Genomic DNA, 27,525 nt, shown 5'->3' with positions numbered 1-27,525 from the left:
CGAAGAAGGAGCAAAGACACATCTTACATGGTGGCAGACGTGAGAGAGCTTGTGCAGGGGAACTCTCATTTATAAAACCATCAGATCTCATGAGACTTATTCACTACCATGAGAACAGTATGGGGGAAGACCTGCTCCTATGATTCAATTACCTCCCACAACGTGGGAATTATGGAAGCTACAATTCAAGATGAGATTTGGGTGGAGATACAGCCAAACCATATCACATATAATTATTTTAGAATAATCACGGAGGTAGCAGGGTAAAAAATGCGTTGGAAAGGGTGGCAAGAAAGAAGGTACTGAAATAAAGAAGACAATAGAATAATTCAGAAAAGAGGTGGCTAGACCTGAATTTGGCTTACAGCAGTTGTGATGGAGACCTGGAGAGGGATGCACAAGATATTTGGAGGCAGAATTAGCACAACTTGGTGCAGCCCTCAGAACCAATCGGGTTCATCCTCGCCAAAGACTTACTAGGTAAGGGGACATTCTGTCCTGTAGTTTATCTCTCACCAATTTCAAGAAAAGTGAAGATTTACAGATAAGTAGAAGAGAGGCAAGTAGGACAGGTGCTCCCCAGGTTTTTAAATAATGTGACATGGAAGCAGGCTTGGAGGAATCAGGAATGATTCGAGTTTTTAAAGGTTTCAGTGTTCTGTCCCACTGGGTCAGGATGGCATTCCTGGCTCCATCCCATTTTCCAGGGCCCATGAGGCGGTACTGGTAAGGAGTACATGGTCCAAAGAAAACCTCCCAAGCTAGTCTGGGATCCTTGAGGAACAGAAGTGGGATGCTGGGCTTTGTGCCTATGCAGGCAGCGATGTCATCCATGTAGGCAATGTAGTCCAGTTTGTCTTTGTTGCTGTCTTTAATCACACCTCTGAGAAGGAAAAAAGATGGATGTTTTTTCATTAATCACCCCTGCCCTGCATTTCTCAAGTTATCAGACCCCCTCCCACCATTTTGTTACATTTTTTGGGGGAATCAAACCATGTTTGGGAATGTTTTTGTATGTTAGAAAGAAAAAAAATTAAGGAGTTTGTCTACAGAGGGTATCTGTGAAACTAATTAATTTTACTAGACATGGCAAAAGGAGGCAGTTGGAAGAGAAGCTTTAAGTAATGTTTTCAGTTCTTGGATCTGATGTGAGGATAATGTCTGATTAGTCCAAATAGAATAGCTGTTGAATGAATGAACATGACCAGAAAGCATCATCTGTACCTAAATTTTTTATTGGTGTGAATTATGAGTTGAGAGGGCCATACTTGGTATACAAGGACTAAACTTTCCACAGATATGAGCATATTATGTATTAATATGATGGCATTATTCATATCTATTTCTACCAGTTAACTTACTTATTTACTTATTTCTGTCAGTAAACTTTCATGATGTCCCAATGCCAATCATTCATTCATTCAGTGAATAAATAAATAAATAAATAAATAAGCATTAAGTGCCTATCACATTCTAGGCACCATTGTAGGTGCTGGAGATCCAATAGTGAACAAAATAAAGTTCTTGCTGTCAAAAAGCCTGTATTCTGATGGGGGAAATGAACAAATTATTGAAAACCCCCACTAAGTAGATACATAATATTATCAGGTGGTAATAATGGGCATTCTGAGAAATAGAATGGAGGGTAAAGGGGAGAGGCAATGGTCAGACAGGGTGGGTTGCTGTCACATATAGTGTTGTCAGAGAAGGCTTCTTTTTTATGAGGCGATATTTGAACATTTAGCTGTCTGGTGGAACATTCCAGGCAGATAGAACAGTGAGTGTAAAGGTTCTGAGGGGCTTATGCTTGGTAAGTTTGAGGAACAGGGAGAAGGTTGGAGTGCCTGAAGCAGCATAGATGAGATGGGAGAGCAGCAGGGGGTGAAGGCATACAAATAGTTAGGTGTGCTGTGAGCCTCAGAGGCTGCAGGGAGGCTTCTGGGAGTAAAAAGGAAGTAACTGGAGGCTTTTGAGTAGGAGGGCAATGTGATGTGGCTCACTCTTGATGCTGTGACAAGCCTAGATTGTAGAACAGAATGGAAGGAGGGAGACCAGGTAAGGGGTGGTGGCAAGTGTTGTGATGAGAGATGTTGGTGGTCTGGTCTGGAGTGGTAGCAGCAGGGGTAGAGAGAAGTGTCTGAATTCTGGATTCATTTGGCAAGTAGGAGCTGACAGTACTTGCTGATATGGGGTGTGAGAAAAAAAGAAGAGAAAAGGATTATTCCAAGGTTTTTGACTGACTTTGGTTTTGAACAACTGGAATGAGTAGCTATGAACTGACATGGGGAAAAGTCTCAGATCAGCCTATTGACAGGGCAGATGGTGGATTGAGGGGGTCAAAAGTTCATTTTTAGACATATTAAATTTGAGACACCTATTAAATATCTAAGTGGACCTCTCTAGAGGGAGTGGGATTAAGAGTAGTGCTGGGGAAAGATTTGGGTTAGAGACACAAGATTGGGAGCCATGAGTATATGATAATATTTAAAGCCTCAGGCCTGGATGAGGCCACCTGGGAGTGGGTGTAAATAGAAGTGAGAAGAGTGGCCGGGCGCAGTGGCTCACGCCTATAATCCCAGCACTTTGGGAGGCCGAGGTGGGCGGATCACTTGAGGTCGGGAGTTCAAGACCAGCCTGACCAACATGGTGAAACCCTGTCTCTAAAAAAAAAAAAAAGAGAAGAAGAAGTGAGAAGAGGTCTGAGGACTAAGTTTGGAAGTCATTAAATTTTAGGAGTGAGGAAGAGGAGATACCAGCAAATACAGAGAAAGGGCAGCCTGAGAGGTAGGAAGAGAGTGAAGACAATGGATTTCCAGGGCTAAGTGAAGACAGGCTTGCCACCGGCAGGGGGCCAGGCTGTGTGTTCCACTGAAAAGACCTGGTGTCCCCAAATGACTTGTCTAAGGCCACATGTCTGATTGGCGGCAGAGTTAGGACTAAAAATGTATTCTTCTGATTCTTAATGCAGAGTTATTTCCAACCTGCCATACTGCTTCTCTAGGAATGGCTTTTATACTCTGAATCCTTTTTTTTTGTAACAGAGTACACTGTAATTTTCCCTGGAGCAAGCTATATTTCATACCTTTTGATGAGCTGTTCCGTTTTAGTAGCCTCCATCATCAGTTTTTGGGATGGAGGTATCTTACAGAGTCCTGTGGGTAAAATCACAAACAACACTAAAGTCACATGTGGCTTTTCCTTTATTTAAATTCTCCTCCCTCTTATTTCTAGCCTCCCACTGCTCCAACTTTAGAACACATGATAGTTAAAGCTCAGAATGGAATTGCAGCACAGAAAATAATTTTCTGGAGGTAAAATTCCCCTCCCAGCTCACTTAACCAGGGTGCTCTACTGCCAGAATTGTGAGAAAAGATGCCTCTGTGGCTCAGTTATCAGCCGGCGCCATGCTCAGCAGATGCCTGCACCTGTGCCAGTTGGCCCCACTGTCCCTCTTCATCTGCTTTCACTGTATAAATAAAATAATTTATATTACATTGCATGTATGCCCCCACGTTGTACTTGTATGTGTGTGTGTTTGTGTTAAAGCTATTAGTTGGTTAAATGTAAACACTTAAGATGACCCCATTTTAGGCTGGTCACAATGGCTCATGCCTGTAATCCCAGCACTTTGGGAGGCCAAGGTAGGAGGATTGCTTGAGTCCAAGAGTTCAAGACCAGCCTGGCAACAATAGCAAGCCTGGCAACACTCTCTCTACAAAAAATAAAAATTTAGCCAGGTATGGTGGCATGGCCTTATAGTTCCAGCTACTTAGGAGGCTGGGGTGGGAGAATCCCTTGAGCCCAGGAGATCGAGGCTGCAGTGAGCCATGATCACATTACTGCACTCCAGCCTGGGCAATGTAGTGAAGACTGGTCTCTTAAAAAACCCCACTTTATAACCCTGTCTTAGAACATCTTTATTTTTGTTTCACAAGGAGCCTCAAGTGTGGAAGGGGCCTGGCAGTCTCTCAGTCTAACCCAGGCTCTGTCTGCTTTTGTTTCGAGGACCCGCTCACTCCCTATCTCCTGTCTAGACAGTCTCAGCACTTGGACTCTGCTCTTCCTGTTTTTCTAAACCTTATTCGTCCTTAACAGCTTGTACCCTGGTAATTCTCTGCAGCTGCCCAGCTTCCCCAGAGACTAAAATCCCATTTTGTCCTCTGGGTTCCTAGAACGTCCATACTCCCTTTTATAATGTAAACTCTGTCCCCAGCCCCCGCCCCTTCACTGTCCCTACCCACCTCAGGCCACCTGTGACCCTTGTTAGTCCACCCTGTTTGCCATCCCATTCTGGCCAGTCCTGCCCTTGTCGGGTACCTAGTGCTGGCCCAGGGTATGGGTTTACTCTCCACACAAGATAGGCCCGACTAAGCTCTGCGGATTGCTTTCCACCAGTGTCACTTTATCCTCCAAAAAACTAGCAAGAGTTTAATTGGCAGTTCCTAGATTGCTTTTTGGAAGTTCTCGGGAGAAGCATGCCGTTACTCCTATGGTGTGAGCTAAACAACTTTTGTTGTCAGCTTTATCATTCTAATAACCATTTTGGAGCTCATCATAAAATACTTTTAAAAACCAACTGAATTAAGTCTTCTGTAGTTTTAATGTAATTGGATAATGCTGTGAAAGCACTTTAATTGGCCTTAAAAAAACAGAAATTTACTGAAGGGTTGTAGAATTTTTTGTGTAACGTAAGTAAAATGAGATTTTCAAACTGCCTTCATTCCCCTTCCCCCATTCAAATAACATTTTTTTGCCAACTTAGGAGACCATATGGTTTTTAAGTGCGATTGATATTTATTATATTTCTGCAGTGTGATAGAAGTCATCACTACTTAATACCATGTTGTATGCTATTTATAAATTATTGGTGCTTGTTTTTATTCATTAAGAACAGAATTCTAGGCCGGGTGTGGTGGCTCACGCCGGTAATCCAAGCACTTTGGAGGCCAAGGCGGGCGGATCACCTGAGGTCGGGAGTTCAAGACCAGTTTGACCAACATGGTGAAACCCCGAGGCGGGCGGATCACCTGAGGTCAGGAGTTCAAGACCAGCTCGACCAACATGGTGAAACCCCATCTTAAAAAAAAAAAAAAAAAATATATATATATATATATATAAAGAAAAAAAAAAAAACAGAATTCTACAGGATAGTTGACTGGCCCAATTGCTATGGCTGTTTATATTTAAAAATAATAAAACTGCAGCTCTTTAAAAACTAAAATGCTTACTAATCTAAAATTTGCCCTACTTTAGAGGTATTATAGCAATAGCAGTGGTCAGAGAAACCCCGTCACTTAATAAGCATTTGTTATATGTCAAGTACTGTGTTAATTGCTTTGTACATATTATCCATTTTACAAAATTCTTGTGATAGAGGATTTATTATCCCCATTTTACAGATGAAGGGGCTGAAATTTAGAGGGGTTCTTGCAAAGCTAAAGAATTTCAAAGTTGGAATTGGAACTTGGTAGCTCTGATTCCAGCATCTATGCGTTTATTGCATAATTAACAGAAAGTAGCTTCCAGTGTCTAAAATATCTTTTATGGTCCTCTAATCTCAACTTTATTCACAGTGTGTATTATTCCAATATCTTTCTTTGGAAGTAATATAAAATTATACTTCTAGTGCTAAATGAAAAGATTTAGGAGTAAATAGATTAGACTAGGCTAGAACAGGATCATGAAGCTTCCAATAATTTCAGGTAATCTGAGAAATTTAATTATATTCTGTTGTCCAAAGTTATCTCATCCACAGAGCCAAAATCTCTTTTCCTACTCAGTCATAGCACATCCATCATATTACAAACATATGCAATTAATTGTACATTAATTTAAAAAATATTTTGTTACTTTAGCTCACATCTGTTTGATTTTAGCTAAGTGGCAGGGCACCAATTTTAAGATTCAGAGAGAGGGCTTTCAGTAGAGTCAAGGTACCTTTGAATACTCTTGTGGCCCATCGTGCTTGGAGCTCTGTGCCTGATAAGATGGATCCTTTAAGGCTTAAAAGGCCTATGATGGCTAATGTTGCTCTCTCAAGGTTTGAGGGAAAGACGTTCTTGTATAGAAATATCTTCTTTGTACAGAGGCTTTTAAGAGGTTCTTCAAAAAAGGGAAAAGAAAATGTATATCCTGTAGTGAAGATCACAACATCAATGTTTTCTTCCACTGTCCCATCTTCAAAGACAGCAGAGGTTTCTGTAAACTCCATCACGCCAGTTTTTATAGTGATTAACCCACAGAGGATACAGCTTGGCAGCTCATCATTCACAATGAATTTTGCTTGTTTCCTTTGACACACAGGAGAAAATTATTCACTGTAGTTATTTTTATGAGAAACTTCAGCAAAAGATTTATTTAGTCAATTAAGGGAAATTACCTGCCAATCTAGGGAAGTGAATTGACCAATATGTAAATCAAAGTCATCTACTTGACTTAGCATGTTTATAACATGATTTGTTTTTCTGCTTTCAGTAGAAGGCATGTGGAAAATTACTAAACCTACTCTTTCTTGCTTGAGGTTCAAAACTCTCTCTCTCAGAACTAATTTCTGGAGCAATGCTTTTCTCCTAGTGTCAGCATAGAATATACAACAATCCATTTGATTATCAATTTTGGGTCTCACACTACCTAGGCCTCTAGGGAATGACAGGAAAAGAGGAAATTAGCAAGGAACCCTTTAAATACAAATTTAATATAAAAAATTAGCTGGGCATGGTGGCCCGCACCTGCAGTCCCAGCTATTTGGGAGGCTGAGGCAGGAGAATCACTTGAACTTGCGAGGGCAGAAGTTGCAGTGAGTCAAGATTGCACCACTGCACTCTAGCTTGGGCAACAGAGTGAGGCTCCATCTCAAAAATAAGTCAATAAATAAAAAGGGTCCTGAATCTGTTTTTACTGATAAATATTTTCATTGTGAACATCATTCTACCTAATCACATCAAACATAATGTCTTTATAAAATTTCCGTATCGAATCATCCTTTGCCAGTAGTTTTCCTCATAAGTTGAAAGACATCTCAAGGATAAACAAAAAATGAAACAAAACAAAAAACAGTATCTTACCAAAGAAAAATATTTGGGTCAAGCATATAATAAAAATCACATGTAATGACTTTATGTGCTTTTCAAAGGCTTTCTTTTACTTGCTGATGTGCAACTCTATACAGATGTATATTAAAATAGATCATTCTGGCTGGGTGGGGCGGCTCACTCCTGTAATCCCAGCACTTTGGGAGGCTGAGGCAGGTTGATCACTTGAGACCAGGAGTTCAAAACCAGCCTGGCCAACATGACAAAACCCCATCTCTACTAAAAATACAAAAATTAGCTGGGCAAGGTGGCCTGTGCCTGTAGTCCTACCTACTTGGGAGGCTAAGGCAGAAGAATTGCTTGAGCCCAGAAGGCAGAGGTTGCAGTGAATAGAAATCACACCATTGAACTCTAGCCTGGGTGGTGGGAGTAAAACCCTGTCTCAAAAACAGCACCACCACCACCGACACAAAAAACCCCAACAACAACAACAACAACAAAAATATGGGATTTTTATAATAGCAGGAAATGACATTTTTCATCTTTTTTTTCTTCCAGCCTCATGAATCACTACCTTTGCTACCAGAAAGAGAATACACTATTTCGAGAACTGCTATGGTACCTGATGGACATTATATTAGGGAAATAGATTTAGAGTAGAATAAACAAAGACAATGTTAGAATTATTGAACATTTTGAATTGTGAATAAAATATAATGAGAAGTATTGATTTAATAATTTTTCTACTAATAAAAAAATATAAGTACCCTTTTGTAATACTTAATCCATAATCCTCATGATTAAATCTCTTATTCAACTTTCTCTCTTGAATCCAGTTTAGAAAACGTGAAGGCAGAACTTGTGCAATAAAACTATAGCATCTTCTTGTAATCATCATATTATAAGGATAGCCCCAATCTGAAGAGCGCCCCAAAACCCAGGTACCAGTTCTAGTACTGAGAAGTACCTAAAAAGTAAGGCAAGAAGGGTAAATATATGTCCATCATTTTGTAGTATTTTTCTTAAATGCATTTCAAATGGTATTATTTAAATCTGGTCTTATAGCAATAGAGGATTGGTGAATTTGTACATAGATCTACATATGATTATCTGTTCCCGTTGCTGTCATTATTCTCAAAATCACTTTACTAGATCTGTGTATCTTTTAAATATTTTACTATGTTTATAGCATTATAAATATAGAAGTATAGTATTTGTAGATACATGGAATGAATTTGGCAATTTTTTACATGTAAGTAAAATAGAATTTAAAGTGAAAGTATGGAAAAGCAATTTTAACTGATTTTGAAATAAAAATCTATTCTTTCCAGATCTAATCATTGTCCTATAATTTAAGCTAAAGTGGAATAGATTTCTAATTTGTGAATCTAGACTTTCTAAAATCATTATGTATACTTGTTGTGCAAGGGTTGCTTTTATCTCAAAACAAGATACAAATCTGACTTTTAGTAGAGAACTTAGAAACATTCAGGAAAACGATCTCTTTCTATTCACATAGAGATTTTGCCAGAATGACAAAGGGAGAGTGTAAAAAAAGATAATTGACCTGGGTGAAGCGATTTGCCCATATGGTCTTGTTTCTGAAGGAGCACTTCCAAAAAATGCTTAGAGGTCTGGCATCCACACAATTTTCCTAGACCCTTCTTGGAGATGGTTCAGTTCTGTAGTGTGGCTTTTTAAATAGTTCAGAAAGGATTGTGAATGGCTTTAAGGATTTTCAGGATTTTGTTTCTTTCACTTATTCTGTGTCTGCATAATTTAGCAATTGGCCAATGTACTTTATAGTCTTGAATACTTCTTTCCAGCCACCATAACTGATGATGGGATTAGGGGCATTAATTCAGTACCTGAGCTGCTGTTCGACTGAGTTCCACAGCAACATCTCCTCCAGTGTTCCCAAGACCGATCACCAAGACACGCTTGCCCTGAAAGACTTCTGGGATCTTGTATTCTTGACTATGCAGGATCTGACCTTTAAACTTATGAATTCCTGAGAGGAGTGAAGGATCAGAAAGTCTGAAACATCTAAAGCTATAATTTCCCACTATGCAGGGATAGGTCTGTGGAAAGAGGGAAGCTCCACAACTATGGCAGCCCTTCGTTTATGCCGCTAGTGGCAGGAAGTAGAAGAAACATATAACCTCCCTCTCCCCTGGGATGCTTTGAGCCCAGATGTGGATTTAGTACAACCTGCCTTGTTAAAAACATAGGAAATCTTGTATTCCATATGAGTGTGCCCTTTTAAAACAGTTGCTTCTGGAAATCAAACTCACAAAAAATAAGTGTATTCTTATTGTATACTATGCTGAACATCCTGGTCAAGAAGTAGATTGTTTCTAGTCCATCTATATTAAATATTATATCCATCTGTGGTTTCTCCCAGAACCACTACACTTGTATCTAAATACCTACTTGACATCTTCTTTTGGATACTGAATAAGGATCTTGAACAAACAAGTAGATTGTTGATGCATGTTATTTTGCCTAATAGATATATTATATCAGAAAGTGATCTGTGTATATAATATGTTTACACATTAAATTTTGATTCAATTAAAATTTTCTATAGGAGAAATTCTGTGTTAAGTTATTTTGCAAAGGAAGTAATTATTCCTGTGATTCAAGTCCATGTTACTTATACTTTATGCTTTATTATATGCTTGACGTGTTGTCATGTGGTATGCTTATTTGTGTTTTATTCTTATGTTATTTATACTTGTTTCTGATTGATCTTTCATGAAGCTCCTAATAATCTGTCCACAGAAGTACAGCTATGATGATATTTACATATGTAAGGAAGACTACAAATTTTCCTTCTTTTGATTTATTTTTGGCAATCATCTCCTTGGCAGACATAAAAGACTCATGTGGTTTGGCTGTGTCCCTGCCCAAGTCTTGAATTGTAGCTCCCATAATTCCCATGTGTCATGGGAGAGACCTGGTGGGAGGAAAATGAATCATGGGGACAGGTCTTTCCCATGTTGTTCTCCTGATAGTGAATAAGTCTCATGAGATATGATGGTTTTAGGAAGGGGACTTCCCCTGGACATGCTCTCTCTTGCTGTCCACTGTGTAAGACGTGACTTTGCTCTTCCTTTGCTTCTTCCAGGATTGTGAGGCCTCTTGAGCCATGTGGAACTGTGAGTCAATTAACCTTCTTTCCTTTGGAAATTGCCCAGTTTTGAGTGTGTCTTTATTAGCTGTGTGAGAACAGACATAAACCATGGATTCACATAAACTAAGAATGGTAGGAATAACAGAAGCAAGGGTGTTTATAGCAGCAGCAGCAACAATGAAAATTGTGGTAAGTGACAGAGGAAACAATCGTGATGAGGCCAGTGATGGTCAGAACCACAGATGATATGATGCATTGACAACGAATCCAAAAGGGAAGCCCAGCAGCTCTGAGGACTAGACTGCCTCTCATGCCAAGGCTTAAAGTGCCTTTGAAGTGTCAGGTGGACAGAGATTAAATTCTTTTCTAGAATATATCATTCTCCTCCTATTCAGTCATTGATTCATTCATTTATTTGGTAACATTTATTGAATAGCTACAACCTGCCTTGTTAAAAACACAGGTGATCTTATATTCCATATAAGTTGTTCTTTTTTAAAGCAGTTGCTTCAGAAAATCAAACTCACAAATGATAAGAAACATCTTATATGCTACGCTGAACATCCTGGGCAAGAAGTAGATTGTATAACAAAATGTTTTAATATGATTCTTTGCCTACTGAGGCCCCCAAAGCTGGACACTAAATAATAGTTCCCACATTCCAAGTGAGGTGCTAAACCAGCTATGCTGAATTTGCAGAAACTGTGTGTATGAGGCAAGTTGTGTGAGCCTTACTTAGCATCACACTCACTTTGAGGGTCTAAAATGGTTGAGGTTGAAGTGGCTTGGAGTTGGAAATTGACAGGTATCATTAAAGTGCTGTGGCATTTTCTGTCTTGTTGACATGGAGCCAGGTGTGAGGGGCTTCAAGGAGACCACTCTGAGTGAGACCTTGATGCTTGGCGTGTACAGAGCACAGAGACTGGTGCTTGTAAGGCCATGACTGGGACTGCCTTTGGGGGATGGTGGCTGCACTGACAGCAAGTGTTTCTCCCACTGTTGGATTATATATGCTGATGGGTTTAGAGTTTGTGGGGAGAGGATGGCAGAGGAAGAAGGAAATCAAGCACACCATCTCTTCTTGCCACTGCTGTCAGCTCCTAGCAGGTGTCAGATGGGAGAGGGGAGAAGCTTTTACATTACATGCAGCTGCAAATTTTGACTATTGCTTGAAAAGCACATTTAGTTATGAAAATAAGATTTTTTGTGTGTGACTTAAAGTGATCAGAGGACATTACATTATCTGAGAATAAGTAGAAAACTGCTTGAGATTTCATCCAGAGGCAAAGGAAGGACAAGCTCCACAGATCAGTCTGCAGGGATATTAAAGGAAAAAGTTAGCTAATAGTGGTACCTTACATAGCCTGTTCTTTCATCACTTTCAACATCCAAGGTGCTATGCTAGGTCTAAGAAATGTGAGGACAAAAGGCAGTTCCTACCCTCAAATAACTTTTATTTTGAGACAGGGTCTTGCTCTGTCACCCAGGCTAGAGTGCAATGGCATGATCTCGACTGCAACCTCCCCTTCCAGGTTCAAGTGATTCTGCTGTCTCAGCCTCCTGAGTAGCTGGAATTACAGGTGTGTACCAACACGTCCAGCTAATTTTTGTATTTTTAGTAGAAATGGTGTTTCTCCATGTTGTCTAGGCTGGTCTCAAACTCTTGACCTCAAGTGATCTGCCCACCTCAGCCTTCCAAAGTGCTGGAATGATAGGCGTGAGCCACCGCACCCGACCCATACCCTCAGAATTTGTTGTCTAGGACTGGCGTGGTGCCTCATGCCTGTAATCCCAGTACTTTGGGAGGCCAAGGCAGGTGGATTGCCTGAGGTCAGGAGTTTGAGACCAGCCTGGCCAACATGGTGAAACACTGTCTCTACTAAAAATACAAAAAAAAAAAAATTAGCTGGGCTTAGTGGCAGGCGCCTGTAATCTCAGCTACTTGGGAGACTGAGGCAGGAGAATTGCTTGAACCCAGGAGGCGGAGGTTGTAGTGAGCCAAGATTGTGCCATTGTACTCCAGCCTAGGCAACAAGAGTGAAACTCTGTCTCTAAATAAATAAATAATGTGTCCTTTAATGGGGATATAAGAAAACAGAAAATAGCTAACAACTATTTAGCTCTTCCTATGCTAGTCCCAGGCCTCTAAGGGCTTTATACATGTTTAAAAATTTACTTATTTATTTACTGAGAAAGGGTTTAGCTCTGTTACCCAGGCTGGAGTGCAGTGGCTCCATGAGAGCTCACTGTAACTGCCTCCCAGGCTCATGTGATCCTCCTGCCTCAGCCCCCCAAGTAGCTGGGACTACATGTGCATGTCACCGTGCTTGGCTAATATTTTTGTATTTTTAGTAGAGACAGTGTTTCACCATATTACCCAGGCTGGTCTCGAACTCTTGAGTTTAAAAGATCTGCCTGCCTTGCCCTCCCAAAGTGCTGGGATTATAGGCGTGAGCCACCACACCTGGCCTGTATTAACAAATTTAAATCACAGAGCAACCCTGTAGAGTGGACCACAGTATTAATTCAATTTTGTCAAAGCTGAGATTGAGACAAAAAAATCCCTGGGCAAATTGCTTAACCTCCCTGTTTGTTTTTGTTTTGCACTGAGATTGCAGTGCAAAAAAACTAAAAACCAAAAACCAACCAACCAAAGAAACAAAAAACCCTGCCCAAGACTATATAGTAAATAGCAGAGCCCATATGGGAACTCAGGATGTCTGACTCTGGAGCTCAGCTGTCAGGCATGATACTATACTCCCTCCCAGAAGAGGAGGCATTATGATGGCTCCAATGGGACGTCCAGCCTGGACGGAGCCAGTAAAGGCATTTGAACGAGATTTTCTTAAAGCAAGAATTTTTTACAGGATGATTAGAAATTGGAAAAGGGGCGCATGAAGAAGTTTCCAAGAAGTGGGAACAGAATATGCATCAAAAGCATTAGAGAATGGGACATTGAGGCACTTATGAGGTTTTGCTGGAGGGAACTTACTGGAGGGCTCCACTTTGCTCATGGGTTTTATATCTTTCATATTGCCTTGCAAATGATGGATTCTCTGTAATTACATATTGAAGAAGAAAAAATGTAGAATGTGTAGGTAGTTTTGAGTTAATGTTTATGTCAATGCAGTGCCAAAAAATAAAAATCTATATGTATTTGATAAATTAAAACTACTAATTCAGGAACACAGCAAAAGTCAATTTATACTGGAAAGAAAAAAACTTTACCTCAGGAATGCAAGCCCCCTTTAAGTTATCAGGACGAAAGAGGCTTTGAAATTTGACAGCAATCACATGTCACTCCCCATCTTGAGTTAAGTAATCACCACTTGAAGCCAGTTGCTATTTGGGCTCTAGACTTACTGACATCAAGTAGCCATAAATTAACCTGACAACGCCATACACTGAATACCATAACTCATAGCCTATAGTTCAAAAATGTACAGGCAATGATTAATCAATGCTAATTCTGTAAATTAATGAGAATTCCTGTCAAACAACTTTGTATCTGTGCACTCCTGTCCCTGTTCCCTTTAAAAACCTGCTGGTAACAAAGGCTGAACAGATCACTTCTTAAGGCAACTTGGAAATGTTTCCCAAGCAGCTATCCTCAAGGAAACTCTTTAAAATTATATTTTGACTCAAGTAAACTCTTTGAAATCACATTTTGTGCCTCAGCTTCTTCCTTTAAGTTGATAATATAGATTTTTAAAAAGGGTATGCATGTGTTACAATGTCGACTTTCAAACAGTTGTAGTGACACGTTATGGACAAAGCTTGTGATTTCTATGGATTTTTAAAAATAGTGTAGAAATAGTCCTGATACTTTCTATGCAGAAAATGGTTCATGTTCTCAAGTAAAACATTCATTTCAACAGGGGTCCTAAAGCTATTCGTGAAAGATACTATGGTGGTTAGTTAAAAGCAGAAAAGGAATCTTAAAAAGTTATAGTCCTGTAATCTCAGTATTTGGGAGGACAAAGCAGGTGGATCCCTTGAGCCCAGGAGTTTGAGACCAGCCTGGGCAAGATGGCAAGACCCCATCTCTACAAAAAATACAAAAATGAGCCGGGTGTAGTGGCTTATACCTGTAGTCCCAACTATTCTGGAGACTGAGGCAGGAAGATGCTTCAGCCCAGGAGGTTGAGGCTGGACTGAGTCAAGATGGAACCACTGCACTCCAGCTCAGGCAACAGAATAAGACCCTGTCTCAAAAAAAAAAAAAAAAAAAAAAAAATATATATATATATATATATATAGTCTATGTGGAATTGAATTTAGTGTGGAATAAAGTGTAACAATCCCAAACTTGAAAAGACAATAAATTCCAAAAGTATCCATATCAATAGTTGGCATTTATAGCACAGTTTCCATAGAAAATGTTATGAAGTGTTTTTATATTCCTTTAGTACTGTACAATTGTGTGTTTAGCCCCCAGATCATCAGCAAGCCTGAAGCCAACCACCATATATAATATTGTTTCTTTGAAAAATTATGTATTAAATTTTCACTTGATTCCTAAATACATTTTTTTGAATAGGGTATTTTGTCAATTTGTGATTACATTTATAAGATGTATTTTCATGTATTTTGCCAACATTTGCATGTTTTATTCTTCATAGTTTTCCTTCTTCAAAAGTTCTTTAAATTCCTATACGAAATTTCAAAAACTCACCTATTCAGTTGCCTTTAGGGCCACTAATTTGTAACAGGAGTAGCTTTTTTACATTTTAGTAACCGTCAATTGATTAATTTTATTTCCCTCAACTGAATTTGAATAGCTTTTGGCTTTTCAAAAAATCAATTTTGACCTCAGATGATGGCAATTTGACAATCATGAGTATATTAAAAAGAATATGCTGTCATAGTCAAAAGCATTTCCAAATGGAATTTTCCAAAACTCCTTTTTCTAAATAGCCCTGGTTTAAGAGTTGTGTGATTATTTATTTATTTGTTTATTTATTTTCGAGACAGAGTCTCACTCTGTGGCCCAGGCTGAAGTGCAGTGGCATGATCTTGGCTCACTGCAACTGCCACCTCCCAGGTTCAAACAATTTTTGTGCCTCAGCCTCCCAAGTAGCTAGGATTACAGGCGTGAGCCACCACATCCAGCTAATTTTTGTATTTTTAGTAGAGACGGGGTTTCACCACAATGGCCAGGCTGGTCTCCAACTCCTAGCCTCAAGTGATCTCCCTGCCTTGACCTCCCAAAGTACTGGGATTACAGGCATGAACCACTGTGCCTGGCCAAAGAATTGTATGATTATTGTGTTGACTGTTTCAAAGGGTGAATACATTGCTTTTTTTTCCCTTTTAAATTTTTATTTGTCCAATAACCTCCAATGCTAGCTAAGGTTGGATATATTGCTTTACAGGTTTAATTTCTGGTTTGTTTCTTTTAAAAAAATCATATACTCTCACTTTCTGTAAGTTCTTCTATTACAGGCCAGTCCTGATTCAAATTACCTGTAATTCATTCCCCAAAATCAAAGCCTGTTCTTTTTCATGACAGATCTGTTGTTCTAAGCCTTATGTGATCACCGAATTTGAATTATACACACATTAGAAAGCTTAAACAATAATAATGACATTTCTATTAATAAGTAAATAAGACCTGACACCTACATAGTGCTTTATACACCTTTTAAAGTAATTTTGCATATATTATTTTTGAGAGTGAATATAAAGCTGTCTATAATCATGGGGAGGTATTTCCAACTGCAAATTAAAAAGTTTACTTCTAGAAGAACCCAGAAAAGCAGGCATGGTCTCAGGTAGAAATGGCTCACCAGGAAAGGCTTCCAAAGGTAAATGAGGCTTCAGGAAATGTCCAGTGCAAACCATGACAGCATCAAAGACAGCTCTATTCTGCTTGCCCTCTGTCTCTGTGACAACATCCCACTGACCAGTTGTGAAGAAGTCTGGACGCTTTGTTATGCTGCACACAGTGGTCTAAAAGTGAAAGACAAACACTCACTTCTCACCATCTTTGGACCTCATGCAGTGACTGGTGTGGTAACCCTGTCTGTTACTTTAAGTAGGCCAAGTCCCATGACAGGAGGTCTATTAATATTGATTTATTATCTTTCTAGAGAAATTAAGTAACTTATGCAATCTCACAAAGGTGGCAATGTAGACTTTGACACAAGACATTTGAATCTTTCAATGGAAGGAAGAAACAGTCACTTTTTATTCCTGGCGAGAAACAGATGAGTTACAATGCCTGATGCTTGGAAAATTAGTTTTGCCCTATTATAATTTCTGTGGTTCAGACTTCTAGTTGTTTTTTCCCAATGGGCTTCATGAACAAAATTCTTTTTTTCTCTTTTAAAAAAATTCAAAATTTCATCCTGAATGAGAATTTGGCATTTAGAGGAGGAGTTAGCAAATTCAGTATGTTATGTTATGTTTGTTATTTTATTTTATTTTATTTTTGAGACAGAGTCTCACTCTGTGGCCCAGGCCAGAGTGCAGTGGCAGGATCTTGGCTCACTACAACCTCCGCCTCCCAGGTTTAAGCAATTCTCGTGCCTCAGCCCCCTGAGAAGCTGGGATCACAGGTGCACACCACCACACTCAGCTAAGTTTTGTATTTTTAGTAGAGACGGAGTTTCACCATATTGGCCAGGCAGGTCGCAAACTCCTGACCTCACATGATCTGCCAGCCTAGGCCTCCCAAAATGTTGCGATTACAGGTGTGAGCCACTGTGCCCATCCCAGATTCAGTATTTTAATGATTTATTTGAGTAAAACTTGAGCAGCAGCTGGAGTGAGAAGTCTTTATTATCTTTCTATTTATTTAGAGATAAAATCAAGAAAAATATTACTTTAAGCATCCAATTTTCATTAAATTGCTGAACAGGCCAGCCCCTATCTTCTCATCTTTCATAACACAAAGTATCTTACCTTAAACTGAATGTATTTCAGAAGGTCAAAGTGCTCAGCAAATTCTTGGAGATAGTCCCAAAATTTTTCATGGTTCATGAAATTGGGATAATCTTCTTGGAAAGGGAAGTCACTGTAACATGACATTTCCTTGCAGACATTTGTCACTAATGACTTATAAACCCTGGTCATCCCATCTTTGGAAGATTCCTGTGGTGAAGGCATAGTTAGCTTGTTGGGATAATGGAGACAGGAAGAAGAGAACAGAGATCATGGTGGCTCACGCTAGCCTCACTGAGGGGAGGGTGTCATAGCAATTAATGTTCCATTTGTAATTTTACTTATTTCTGTTGATCGATTGATTGAGACAGGGTCTCACTCTGTCACCCAGGCTGGAGTGCAGTGGTGCGATCCCAACTCACTGCAACCTCTGCCTCCCAGGTTCAATCGATTCTCCTGCATCATCTTCCCAAATAGTTGAAATTACAGGTGTGTGCCACCATGCCTGGCTAATTTTTGTATTTTTAGTAGAGATAGGATTTCACCATGTTGGCCAGGCTAGTGTTGAACTCCTGGCCTCAAGTGATCCATCCACCTTGGCCTCCCAAAGTGCCTGAATTATAGGCATCTACTGTACCCAGCCACCATTTGTCATTTTAAAGAGTTCCAGGAAACCCAGCATTAGGTCCCTATGCTATAATTACCAGAAATCATTGGTAGGATTGAATAATTAAATTCAATATATTTTTCAAACCACAAAGAAGCTAACCAAATTTTATAGGGCTCTCCAAGACTAACATTCTCCTTCAGCAATTCCATGAATGCAGGGCTCATGACCTGTCTCGTTTATCTTTCCTTCTTCCATTGGCATGGCTACTGCCTCCACTCATGCTCTGGACATCTTCCTTTTTGCCTTTCCTCAGGGAATACCTTACTAATTTTTCTCATTATTGTCTCCGTATATTCCCAAGCTACCTTTTTTTATTGGCACCTTTTCATCAGCACAAAATATTCTAATTTTAAAAATAAAACAAATCATCCTCTCAACCTATATCCCCTTCAGCCTTGTCTCTCTCCATCTTATCTCAATTTCATAAAAGAATCATTTACTGTAGCCTCTGTTTTCTCATGAAGTCCTCAATTTGTCTTGATTCAATATCCATCACTCGAAAACAAAACAACAAAACAAATAGGTCTATATTAAAGACACCAGTGAACTTCTGTGGCTGAAGCTAATCTCTGTTTCTCCCTTAAGCCTCTTTCTTAGCTGTCGCCTTCTCTAAGAAGTCATCCATGACTCAGCAGAGCTGCATAAGGTAGTTGATGTGGCCTTGCCACATCCTATACTTCTACCACAAACCTGATGACACTGTGTTGTAATTCCCTATTTACAGTTTCTGTTTCCCACTGGACTACAGGGCAGGGTCCCAATCTACCTTGCTCATCATTGTGCCCTGGCAGAAGGACATGATAAGTACTTGTTGAATGAATGAAAATTAATATTATAATAACATTTTTGAAAAAAAAAAAAAAGTACAGCTGGCCCTCTGTTTTTGTAGGTTCTAGATCCAAGGATTCAATCGACTAAGGATGGAAAATATTTGGCAAAAACAAAGGATGGTTCCATCTGTTCTGAACATGTACATATTTCTTTCCTCATCATTATTCCCTAAACATTACAGTGTAGCAGCTATTTACATAGCATTTACATTGTATTAGGCATTATAAGTAATCTAGAGAAAAATTTAAATATCCAGGAGGATGTGTGTAGGCTATATGCAAATATTACACCATTTTATATTAGGAACTTGAGCATTTGTGAAGTTTGGTATTCACAGCAAAACCAAAGAGATACTGAAACCCCCACAGACACCAAGAGACAACTGTATATATATGACTGAGAGAAATTACATTGAAATTTTAATAGTATCAACTTGTCGGTATTGTTACTATACTTAATTTATATTTTTCATTTTTTCCCCTATTTGTTTAACTGAAGATTGTTTTCTAAAATTAATCTGTATTACTTTAGAATAGAAGAAGAAAACCAACTGTAGGGTCAAATAGAAGAAGCTACAGAAGCCAGATCTAATATTTTCCTTCCATATTAACATTTGGTGGCTTGATGAAGTTAACAACATACTGGACAAAGTTTTCTCTCTCCTAGTATACTTAATCCTAGGGTTATGATTACTCCTGCTTATATATGTAGTTGCTTATTCTGTTTTATTCACCATCCATCAGAGATCTATTAATAGCAAACGACATGTCTTCTATGAAGGCTTCTCTCATTCCTCCTGTTGAATGAATGTCATTCTCCTTTTTGCCTACAGCATTTAGTACGTGGGCCTCCCTAGCTTCCATTTTATTTTTTATTTTTATTTTTTTTAATTTTATTTTTTGTAGAGAGGGGCTCTTCCTATGTTGTCCATGCTGGTTTTGCTCCAGGCCTCAAGTGATCCTCCCACCTCAGCCACCCAAAGTGCTAGGATTACAGGCATAAACCTTCTGATACCTTCTTATACTTCACCACTGGAGCAGATCCCTCAGTCCCTACTGAACACCCTGCTACTTCCAGTAACCAGCACCAATCCTGACCAGAGGCAGGTGGTATTTAACCAATTTCATCCCCACTTTCTGACACTCAAGTCACATAACAGGTGGCCTGGACCTGAGTGTAGCCTCTGAGGCTAAATATTCCACTTCTTTTTTTTTTTCTTTTTTGAGACAGAGTCTTGCTTTGTCACTCAGGCTGTAGTGCAGTGGCACAATCTCAGCTCACAGTATCCTCTGCCACCCGAGTTAAAGTGATTCCCCTGCCTCAGCCTCCTGAGTGGCTGTGATTACAGGTGTGCGCCACTACACCCAGCTAACTTTTTTGTATTTTAGTAGAGACGGGGTTTCATCATGTTGGCCAGGATGGTCTTGATCTCCTGACTTCATGATCCACCAGCCTCGGCCTCCCAAAGTGATGGGATTACAGGTGTGAGCCACCACACCTGGCCTAAATATCCCACTTCTAAGAAGGATTGTTTAGTGCCTGAGTTCTTTCTATTCTGAAAATGTGACAGCAAAAACTCCCCCTTCCCCAAGGCCTTCCAAGGTCTGGGGTCCTGCCTCACTCTTGCCAGTTCTGTTCCCAAAGACCTGAGCAATGTCTGGGTGTTGTGATTCCACTCCCCGTTGTCAACTTCCATTCTCCCTGGAGTGTAGTCAGTTTTATATTGACCAATGCTATTCAGTTTGCCTGATGTGATGCTGCTACTCTGTCTTAGAATGTCCACAGTCCAGAAATCATCATAAATGTCCAGTACTATGCTTATCTATCAGACTTAACTCTCTTTTTTCCTCTCTCTTCCAACTGTCCCTCACCCGAGTCTGCATATTCTCCAGATTCCTCACCAATCAGACCGCATCCTGCCTAGTGTTTAACACTGCATTATGCACATGTTTGTGTTGTCACAGTGAGTCACTCCTTTACTTGATCACCAAGGCTGGCTAAAGCCACCATGTCTGAGCAGAGACAAAGCAAATGGCCAGGTCATGATTGATAGAGATGAGAGGATGTGAACCACGTACAGTAAACTTCCATAGTCCCCCGAAGTCATTACTTCTCTCAAAGCAGGTGGGCTCCAGGTCCTCATCCAAACAGCATTTGATGGAGGAGAGGCCACTCACACCAGCTCCAATCACTGCAACTTTCTTGGCCATGGTAGGCTCTGATAGAGGAACGTCAAGCAGAGCTTCTTTATTTAACAAGGTTGGAAGGGAGCCCTTGCCACAAGGCTCAACTTTTATAGTGATATATATGCCCTTCTTTCATCTTTGAGTCGGGGCAGAATCACATGCTGCTTAAAAATGCAGGCTCTGAAATCAGACTGTTTTGATTTAGTCTTGGCTTCAACACTTATTAACTGTGTGATCTTGGGCTACCTATCTTGTCTATGCCTCAGTTTCCTCATCTGTAAAATGCAAATGGTAGTAATAGTGATATGGACAGGAGGCAAGGAAATACTGGGTAGAAGAGGGCAGTTCCCTGACAAAGGCTCCACCCTCAAGCCTGGAAACCCACAGCCCTAAATGGGAACAGGTATTCCTGTTTTGCACTCAAATGTTGCCTTTTCCAAGACCACTCTTGTCTGCCATGTACCTATCCTGTTCCCATATAAACCCCAAGCTCCACTGGCAGAACAGAGTGGCATGGCAGAGAAGGAGAGGACTGTTTAATGTTGAGAGGAGTTTAGCTGGGGATGGTTGGAGAGGAGAATGGCCCAGGATGGCCAAACTCCAGGGGAAGATCATCTTCCCATTCCATCTCCTTTCCAGCTCCCTGTCTATCCTGCTGAGAGCCACCTCCACCACTCTCTAAAATCCCTGCATTCACCATCCTTCAAGTCCATGTGACCTGATTCTTTCTGGACTTCAGACAAGGACCTAGGTACCAAGAGGGCAGGGTGTAAAAGGCTGTCACCTGAATCTCCACTGAGCTGGTTAATACTTACCTGTCTGTAAACAGCAACTGCTAAAACAGCATTAATTTTTTGTTTTTCTTTTTGACATAGAGTCTCACTCTGTTGCCCAGGTTGGAGTGCAGTGGTGTGATCTCGGCTCACTGCAACCTCTGCCTCCTGAGTTCAAGTGATTCTCCTGCCTCAGCCTCCCGAGTAGCTGGGATTACAGGCATGTGCCACCACGCCCAGCTAATGTTTGTATTTTTAGTAGAGATGGGGTTTCACCATGTTGGTCAGACTGATCTCGAACTCCTGACCTCATGATCCCCCTGCCTCAGGCTCCCAAAGTGTTGGGATTACCGGCGTGAGCCACCACGCCCTGCCAAGAGCATTAATTTTAACACACCTGTAGATGCTACTGTGGGGCTGGAGCCCAAAAGCACTCGCCCTGGCTCCTGCACCTGCCTGTCTGCATGCTCCCCCTCCCATAAGGGGTTTGAGCATGCAAACAAGCCACACCCCTGTAGCAAGTTCTTCGAGGAGTCAGGGAACTCTTCTGTTTTAAAGTAATAATAATGATGACTTTAAAGTGTTATGAAGATTAAATGACTGATAAAAGTTGGAATGGTTTTAGAAGTGTATCTGCTACATAGTAAGTGCTCAACTAAATTTAGCTATTATAGGTTGAGCAGCCCAAATCCTCAAATCCAAAATTTGAAATACTCCAAAATCTAAAACTTTTTGAATACGTACATGAAACTCAAAATAAATGCTCACCAGAGCATTTCAGATTTTAGATTTGACATATTCAACCAGTAAGTACAATGAAAATATTCCAAAATCTGAAAAGACTTGAAATCTGAAACAGTTATTTTTTGTTTATTTTAATTAAATTTATTTTTATAGAAATGGAACTCCTGGGCTCAAATGATCCTCCTGCCTTGGCCTCCCAAAATGCTAGAGTTATAGGAGTGAGCCCTCATGTTCAGCCTACTGAAACATTTCTCATCCCAGGTTTTTTTTTTTTTTTTTTTTTTGAGACAGAGTCTTGCTCTGTCACTCAGGCTGGACTTCAGTGGCACAATCTCAAATCTCAGCCCTCTACAACCTCTGCCTCCTAGATTCAAGAGATTCTTGTGTCCTAGCCCCCACCAAGTAGCTGGGATTACAGGTGCTCATCACCACACCCGGCTAATTTTTGTATTTTTAGTAGACATGGGGTTTCACCATATTGGGCAGGCTGTTCTTGAATTCCTGACCTCAGGTAATCCACTGGCTTCGGCCTCCCAAAGTGCTCGGATTACAGACATGAACCACCGTGTCCTGCCTGGTACCAAGTATTTTGGATAAGGGATACCCAATCTGTAGTATTACTATTAGAGAGTGTAGACAGTACTTTTACCCCATTGGGATGTTAGATTCTCTTAGTATTAAGGGGACTCTTTGCTATCACTTCGTGCCTCTGAATCTTAGGAATTTCAGTCAGTAGAAATGTTAGTTTTTTTTTTTTATTTTTGAGACAGAGTCTTGCTCCGTCGCCAGGCACCAGGCTGGAGTGCAGTGGCGCGATCTTGGCTCACTGCAGCCTCCACCTCCTGGGTTCAAGCAATTCTCCTGCCTCAGCCTCCCAAGTAGCTGGGACTGCAGGCGTGCGCCACCACACCCAACTAATTTTTGTATTTTTAGTAGAGACGGGGTTTCACCATGTTGGACAGGATGGTCTCGATCTCTTGACCTCGTGATCCGCCCATCTCGGCCTCCCAAAGTGCCGGGATTACAGGCGTGAGCCACTGAGCCCGGCCGAAATGTTAGTTTTTATTCAAAACATTTAGAGTCCTGAAGAATAGCTGGTCAAGGCCATGCCTTGCCATACAACAAGGATATTACATGGGTTGAGGGGAAGTTCTTAACCTTGCACAGAGGCAAGACTGATCATAGTAGAAAACAAAGTCCTCAAGGAACGTCATAAGGGGTATTCTGGAGCCCAAGATGATGTCAGATAGAAACGGGGATGCTCATGCTTGTCAGCAGGAACGGGGGGAGGTATACACATACACATGCATGGGGATAGAGGACCAGTTTTTACCAGCTTTTCTGGATTTTATTATTTAGGCTTCTGCACATCTCACATTGCTTTTGTCTCAATCAGATAAGCTGAGTTAATTCTAGTAAATAAAGTTTATGTCACACTGAGGCCCTTAACATGTCATGTAGACTTAGCTGCAAGCGCTGTTTTCCCCTGCAGCCCCCTTGGCCATTTCAGATGACACACAAACAGTAGTTGAGACCTCGAAGTATTCTGTTGTTTTATGAAATATATAACTCATTTCACTTTGCCTTTGAAGATACAGTATTTTTTTGAGGAGAGATCTATCCCTGTATGATTTCTGCAGTCTCAAGTCACTATCACAGTGATATTTGCCTTGGGTAACCAAGAGATCATATATTTTTTGAGCTATTAGGACCAGTAAATAGGAAATTTGCATAATCATTTGAAACAACTTAAGGCTACACTGCTAGTAAGAGGCAGAGTTTGCACTGAGTATGGATTTCAGGATCTGAGGCCAAGATGTGAACATGCTGTTCGTCTGGGAGCCCGAGGAACCCTATGGTTCCCCTCACTAAGCCTCTTCCTTTGTCTTTGCTCAGGTTTGCGGCTGCACCTTTGGGATGGGCCTGGAGAAGCTTTTCTCTATGGCTTTGTAACTTGCCTCTTAGTCAGATCAGAAGCCCCAGGCACAGAATCAAAGTGAATTCACTGACTGCAGGGAGTAAAGAAAGACTCCTGAGTCCTCCAGGAACCCTCAGACTTCTCATGAAGGCAGACTCATGAATTTGCAATTTCCTAGGGCTGTCAATTTCCAAATGTATTTTCTACTTTGCCCTTTGCGAGGCTGAGATTGCCATACTTGGCTTCATTATCTATTACAAAATGTATCATTTTTCCTCTTAGACTTTTTATTTGGGAGTCCCTACTTAGTTGGAAGAGCTATATGGGATGCAATGAAAATGGATTTTGGAGACAGCAGAGTTGGGTTGGAACTTTCTCAGCTACCAACTAGCCATATGACCCTGAGCAACCTACTGAAACAACCTTAGATATATTATTTGTAAAATAAGAAAAATATCAATGTTGAAGGATTGCTTGAGTTTTAGAAAATATGATATTACTTACATAAAAAAGTGCCTTGCATAAATATTTGCTCAGTATTAATTCTCTACCTCCCTACATGTCTCCTTTCTTCCTTCTCTTCTCCTTAGAAAGGACAGTTCACACAGATAAAATTTATCAACAAGTTTGGAAAGGAGTAGGCAGACATACCTGTGATTTCCTTTGAATTCAGGAGTAGGAGGTTTGGGCAGCTTCTAACCAGAAATAAATGGCCTCCACCAATAAGAACACTTGAATTTCCAGGCCACTAGGTAGAGGGCTGGGGCTGGAAGATCTCTGCTGTGCTCTCTCTCTGCAATAATAACATAAGAAATGGCTACTAACTGAATTGCCAAAGTGAAATATGTACTGACATGAATAAACTGGCAGCAAATTAATTCATTCAACAAATATGCTCTGGGTACCTCTAAGTGCAGGTACTTGGCTGGTACTGAGCCAAGTGTGGGGCCCTGAAGATGATGAAGACCCTGACACTAAGAAATAGTAGTAAAGTCTTAGGGAAAAAAAAAAAAAAAGACAGTGACTGCTCTTAAGATGTTGTATATGGAGAGGCTGATGTTACCTTGTGCTAAATCCTAAGCCTAAGTATGCTCTAGGCATGAATGCTTGCATTCTCCTGGCCTGTTTATCGCTGCCCAGAGACCTAGTTAGTGACACAGAGTGGGCTGTGGGTTAACAAGCTGCTGGGCAAAAACACTTTAAGGACTGATTTACAGACTCTACAGGCAGTGGAAACAAATTGGGAATTTGCACCTTTTAAAATTAATCCATATTTACAGACTGTACATTTCTGAATGGGAGCAACCATTTTAAATTTTGCCTTAAGTCAGTAAAGGAAGGTAGTGAGTGAACTGGAAATTGAGAAATCTGAGTTCTAGTTCTGCCTCTAACCAGCTTGTAACCCTGGACAAAATTCACGATTTCTCTGAGCCAGTGCTTCCGCATTTGTAAAACAGGGGGTTCAAGTGGCTTTCTCTTTGTTTCCTTCTAGCTTGAAAGAACTGTTCTTATGTCTGAAAACCAAGTAATTGGTACCAAAAAAAAAAAAAAAGATATGAATTCAAAGGTAGGCCAGAATACTGCAGGCTTGAAGGATTGGGAGAACATGTGTGTGCAAACTCTGTAAACTGTAAAGTGAACTTTATAAGGTACTTGGTTGCTCAAAGTTTGCTTATATTTATTTATTTATTTGAGATGGGGTCTCACTCTGTCTTCCAGGCTAGAGTGCAGTGGCACGATCTCCCCTCACTGCAACCTCTGCCTCCCAGGTTCAAGTGATTCTCCTGCCTCAGCCTCCTGAGTAGCTGAGACTACAGGCATGCGCCACCACGCCTGGCTAACTTTTCTATTTTTAGTAGAGATGGGGTTTCACCATGTTGGTCAGGCTGGTCTGGAACTCCTGACCTCAAGTGATCTGCCCGCCTTAGCTCCCTAAAGTGCTGGGATTACAGGCGTGAGCCACCGTTCAGGCCACAGGTTGTTTGTATTTAGTCCCTTGGCAGAAAGGAGCCTGATCTATTGAACTAGACCTTTGTACAATGGGAAAACCTCACCCCATACCTGACTGACCAGCAAATGTAGGAATCCTTTATGAGACATGGAAAGACTTGGGTGATTTGCAAATTATGTAATCAATTATGATTTCTTCGAATTTGGAATCTGATCATTTTATGTTTCTTATCATCACCCTACCGTGCTCTTACTTTGTTACAGAATTTCCTTTCACACCATCTGTAGGGTATTTTGTGTTTTCCAATGGCTGACATTTCCATCTCAATCAGAGGTGAGCCTAGAGTCACTCTGAAAGTCGCATGATTCTGTTTATCTCACTGACACCTTTCTTTTGGATGATTCTATCAACAACATAACTTTGTTTCCTTACAACTTCCCTTTGCTTCCTGACGTTCTCCTTAATTCTCTTGCTTTAACCCTAGTCAAGATACCCCAAAAGAAGACAATCACATTCATTCTTTAGGAACACACATTCCAAGGAGAACATTCATCCTTTTCGAAAGCAGTTTCTGGATCATTTCCCCATTAAAAAAAAAAAAAAAAAAAAAAATTCCAGGACACTTACCTTAGTTAGCATAGAGCAGATTCTTTGACTTAAATTATTCTCAAAGTCAAATAGGCAAGGAGAGTGTGTGTCTTTTTTTTAAGGCTTAAAACTCAAATCCTTTTTTCTAAAAGAAAAATAAACGGAATGAGGACTTTGATAAAAGTGCCCTCAGTTTAAAACAAAAGCCGCTCGTCTTTCCTGTTTTGCTGGTGACAGCAGAAAGTACAAGGAAAAAAAGTTGTGTAGGAGGCAAGCGTGATACTTCCGTGATCTTAAGGGAGGGCCAAATGTTGAGTTAGAATACAGCTGTTGGATTGGCAGAACTTAAACCATTCCCGCCCCTTTCCCCCACCCTCCTCAACGTCACAGTTCTGGCAAAGCCCTAAAACTTATGGGAAGCAAATGATAGCATCGCTCTTGCCATTGTAGTCTGTAGAGGGCGCCAAATCACCTCAAATCACAGTTTTTCTCAAACAGGAGTTCTACTTTTGGAAACAAACTTCTACAACCTGACTCCTGCTTGAATTACCATAGGAGCTGTCCAAAGGAGAAAGTAATTTAGATGTCCACTACCTCATCAAGTTCTTTCATGTCTGGAGTTCTCCAACCCCAGAAATGTGATTTTAAAGTTCAGGACTTACAAGGAATTTAAGCTGTTTTATCCTTCAGATTGGATCAGCAGAGGGAGCTGGTGAAACGTGTTTGAGAAAGCATAAAGCTATTTTTAGATATTAACCCAGGGCACAAGAAATGTAATAATTATAGAAGCTATGGCAGTAATAGAGTACTTA

General features: G+C 40.4%; 1 protein-coding gene across 2 annotated transcripts; it reads right to left on the bottom strand.

Moving 5' to 3' along the window:
* Nucleotides 1-208: 208 nt before the first annotated feature.
* FMO4 (flavin containing dimethylaniline monoxygenase 4) lies at nt 209-26,995 on the bottom strand. Of its 2 annotated transcripts, XM_012444686.3 has the most exons (10): nt 26,753-26,995; nt 24,826-24,967; nt 20,632-20,771; nt 17,074-17,262; nt 15,957-16,119; nt 8,900-9,042; nt 7,799-7,998; nt 5,938-6,290; nt 3,083-3,152; nt 209-883 (listed from the first exon to the last, which is right to left on the bottom strand). In XM_012444686.3, exons 3-10 carry the CDS (start codon nt 20,761-20,763, stop codon nt 457-459), a joined length of 1,677 nt encoding a protein of 558 aa, XP_012300109.2. In that variant the 5' UTR covers nt 20,764-20,771; nt 24,826-24,967; nt 26,753-26,995; the 3' UTR covers nt 209-456. The 2 variants fall into 2 exon arrangements, with proteins under 2 accessions (XP_012300109.2, XP_064226814.1); XM_064370744.1 differs by lacking the exon at nt 20,632-20,771.
* Nucleotides 26,996-27,525: the final 530 nt, after the last annotated feature.

The sequence above is a fragment of the Aotus nancymaae genome, unplaced genomic scaffold, assembly GCF_030222135.1.
Source record: "Aotus nancymaae isolate 86718 unplaced genomic scaffold, 86718_ANA_hifiasm-v0.15.2.pri h1tg000108l, whole genome shotgun sequence".
In the NCBI taxonomy this organism is placed as follows: Eukaryota; Metazoa; Chordata; class Mammalia; order Primates; family Aotidae; genus Aotus; species Aotus nancymaae.
This window is presented reverse-complemented; position numbering and strand designations above follow the sequence as displayed.

Coding starts and splice junctions, on each gene's coding strand:
- FMO4 (XM_012444686.3), bottom strand. CDS start 20,763: ATGGCCAAGAAAGTTGCAGTGATTGGAGCTGGTGTGAGTGGCCTCTCC. Junction 16,120..17,073: donor TGAAATACATTCAGTTTAAG/GTAAGATACTTT, acceptor TTTCACTTTTAG/ACCACTGTGTGCAGCATAAC. Junction 6,291..7,798: donor GGATTAAGTATTACAAAAGG/GTACTTATATTT, acceptor TGTGTGTCAAAG/GAAACAAGCAAAATTCATTG.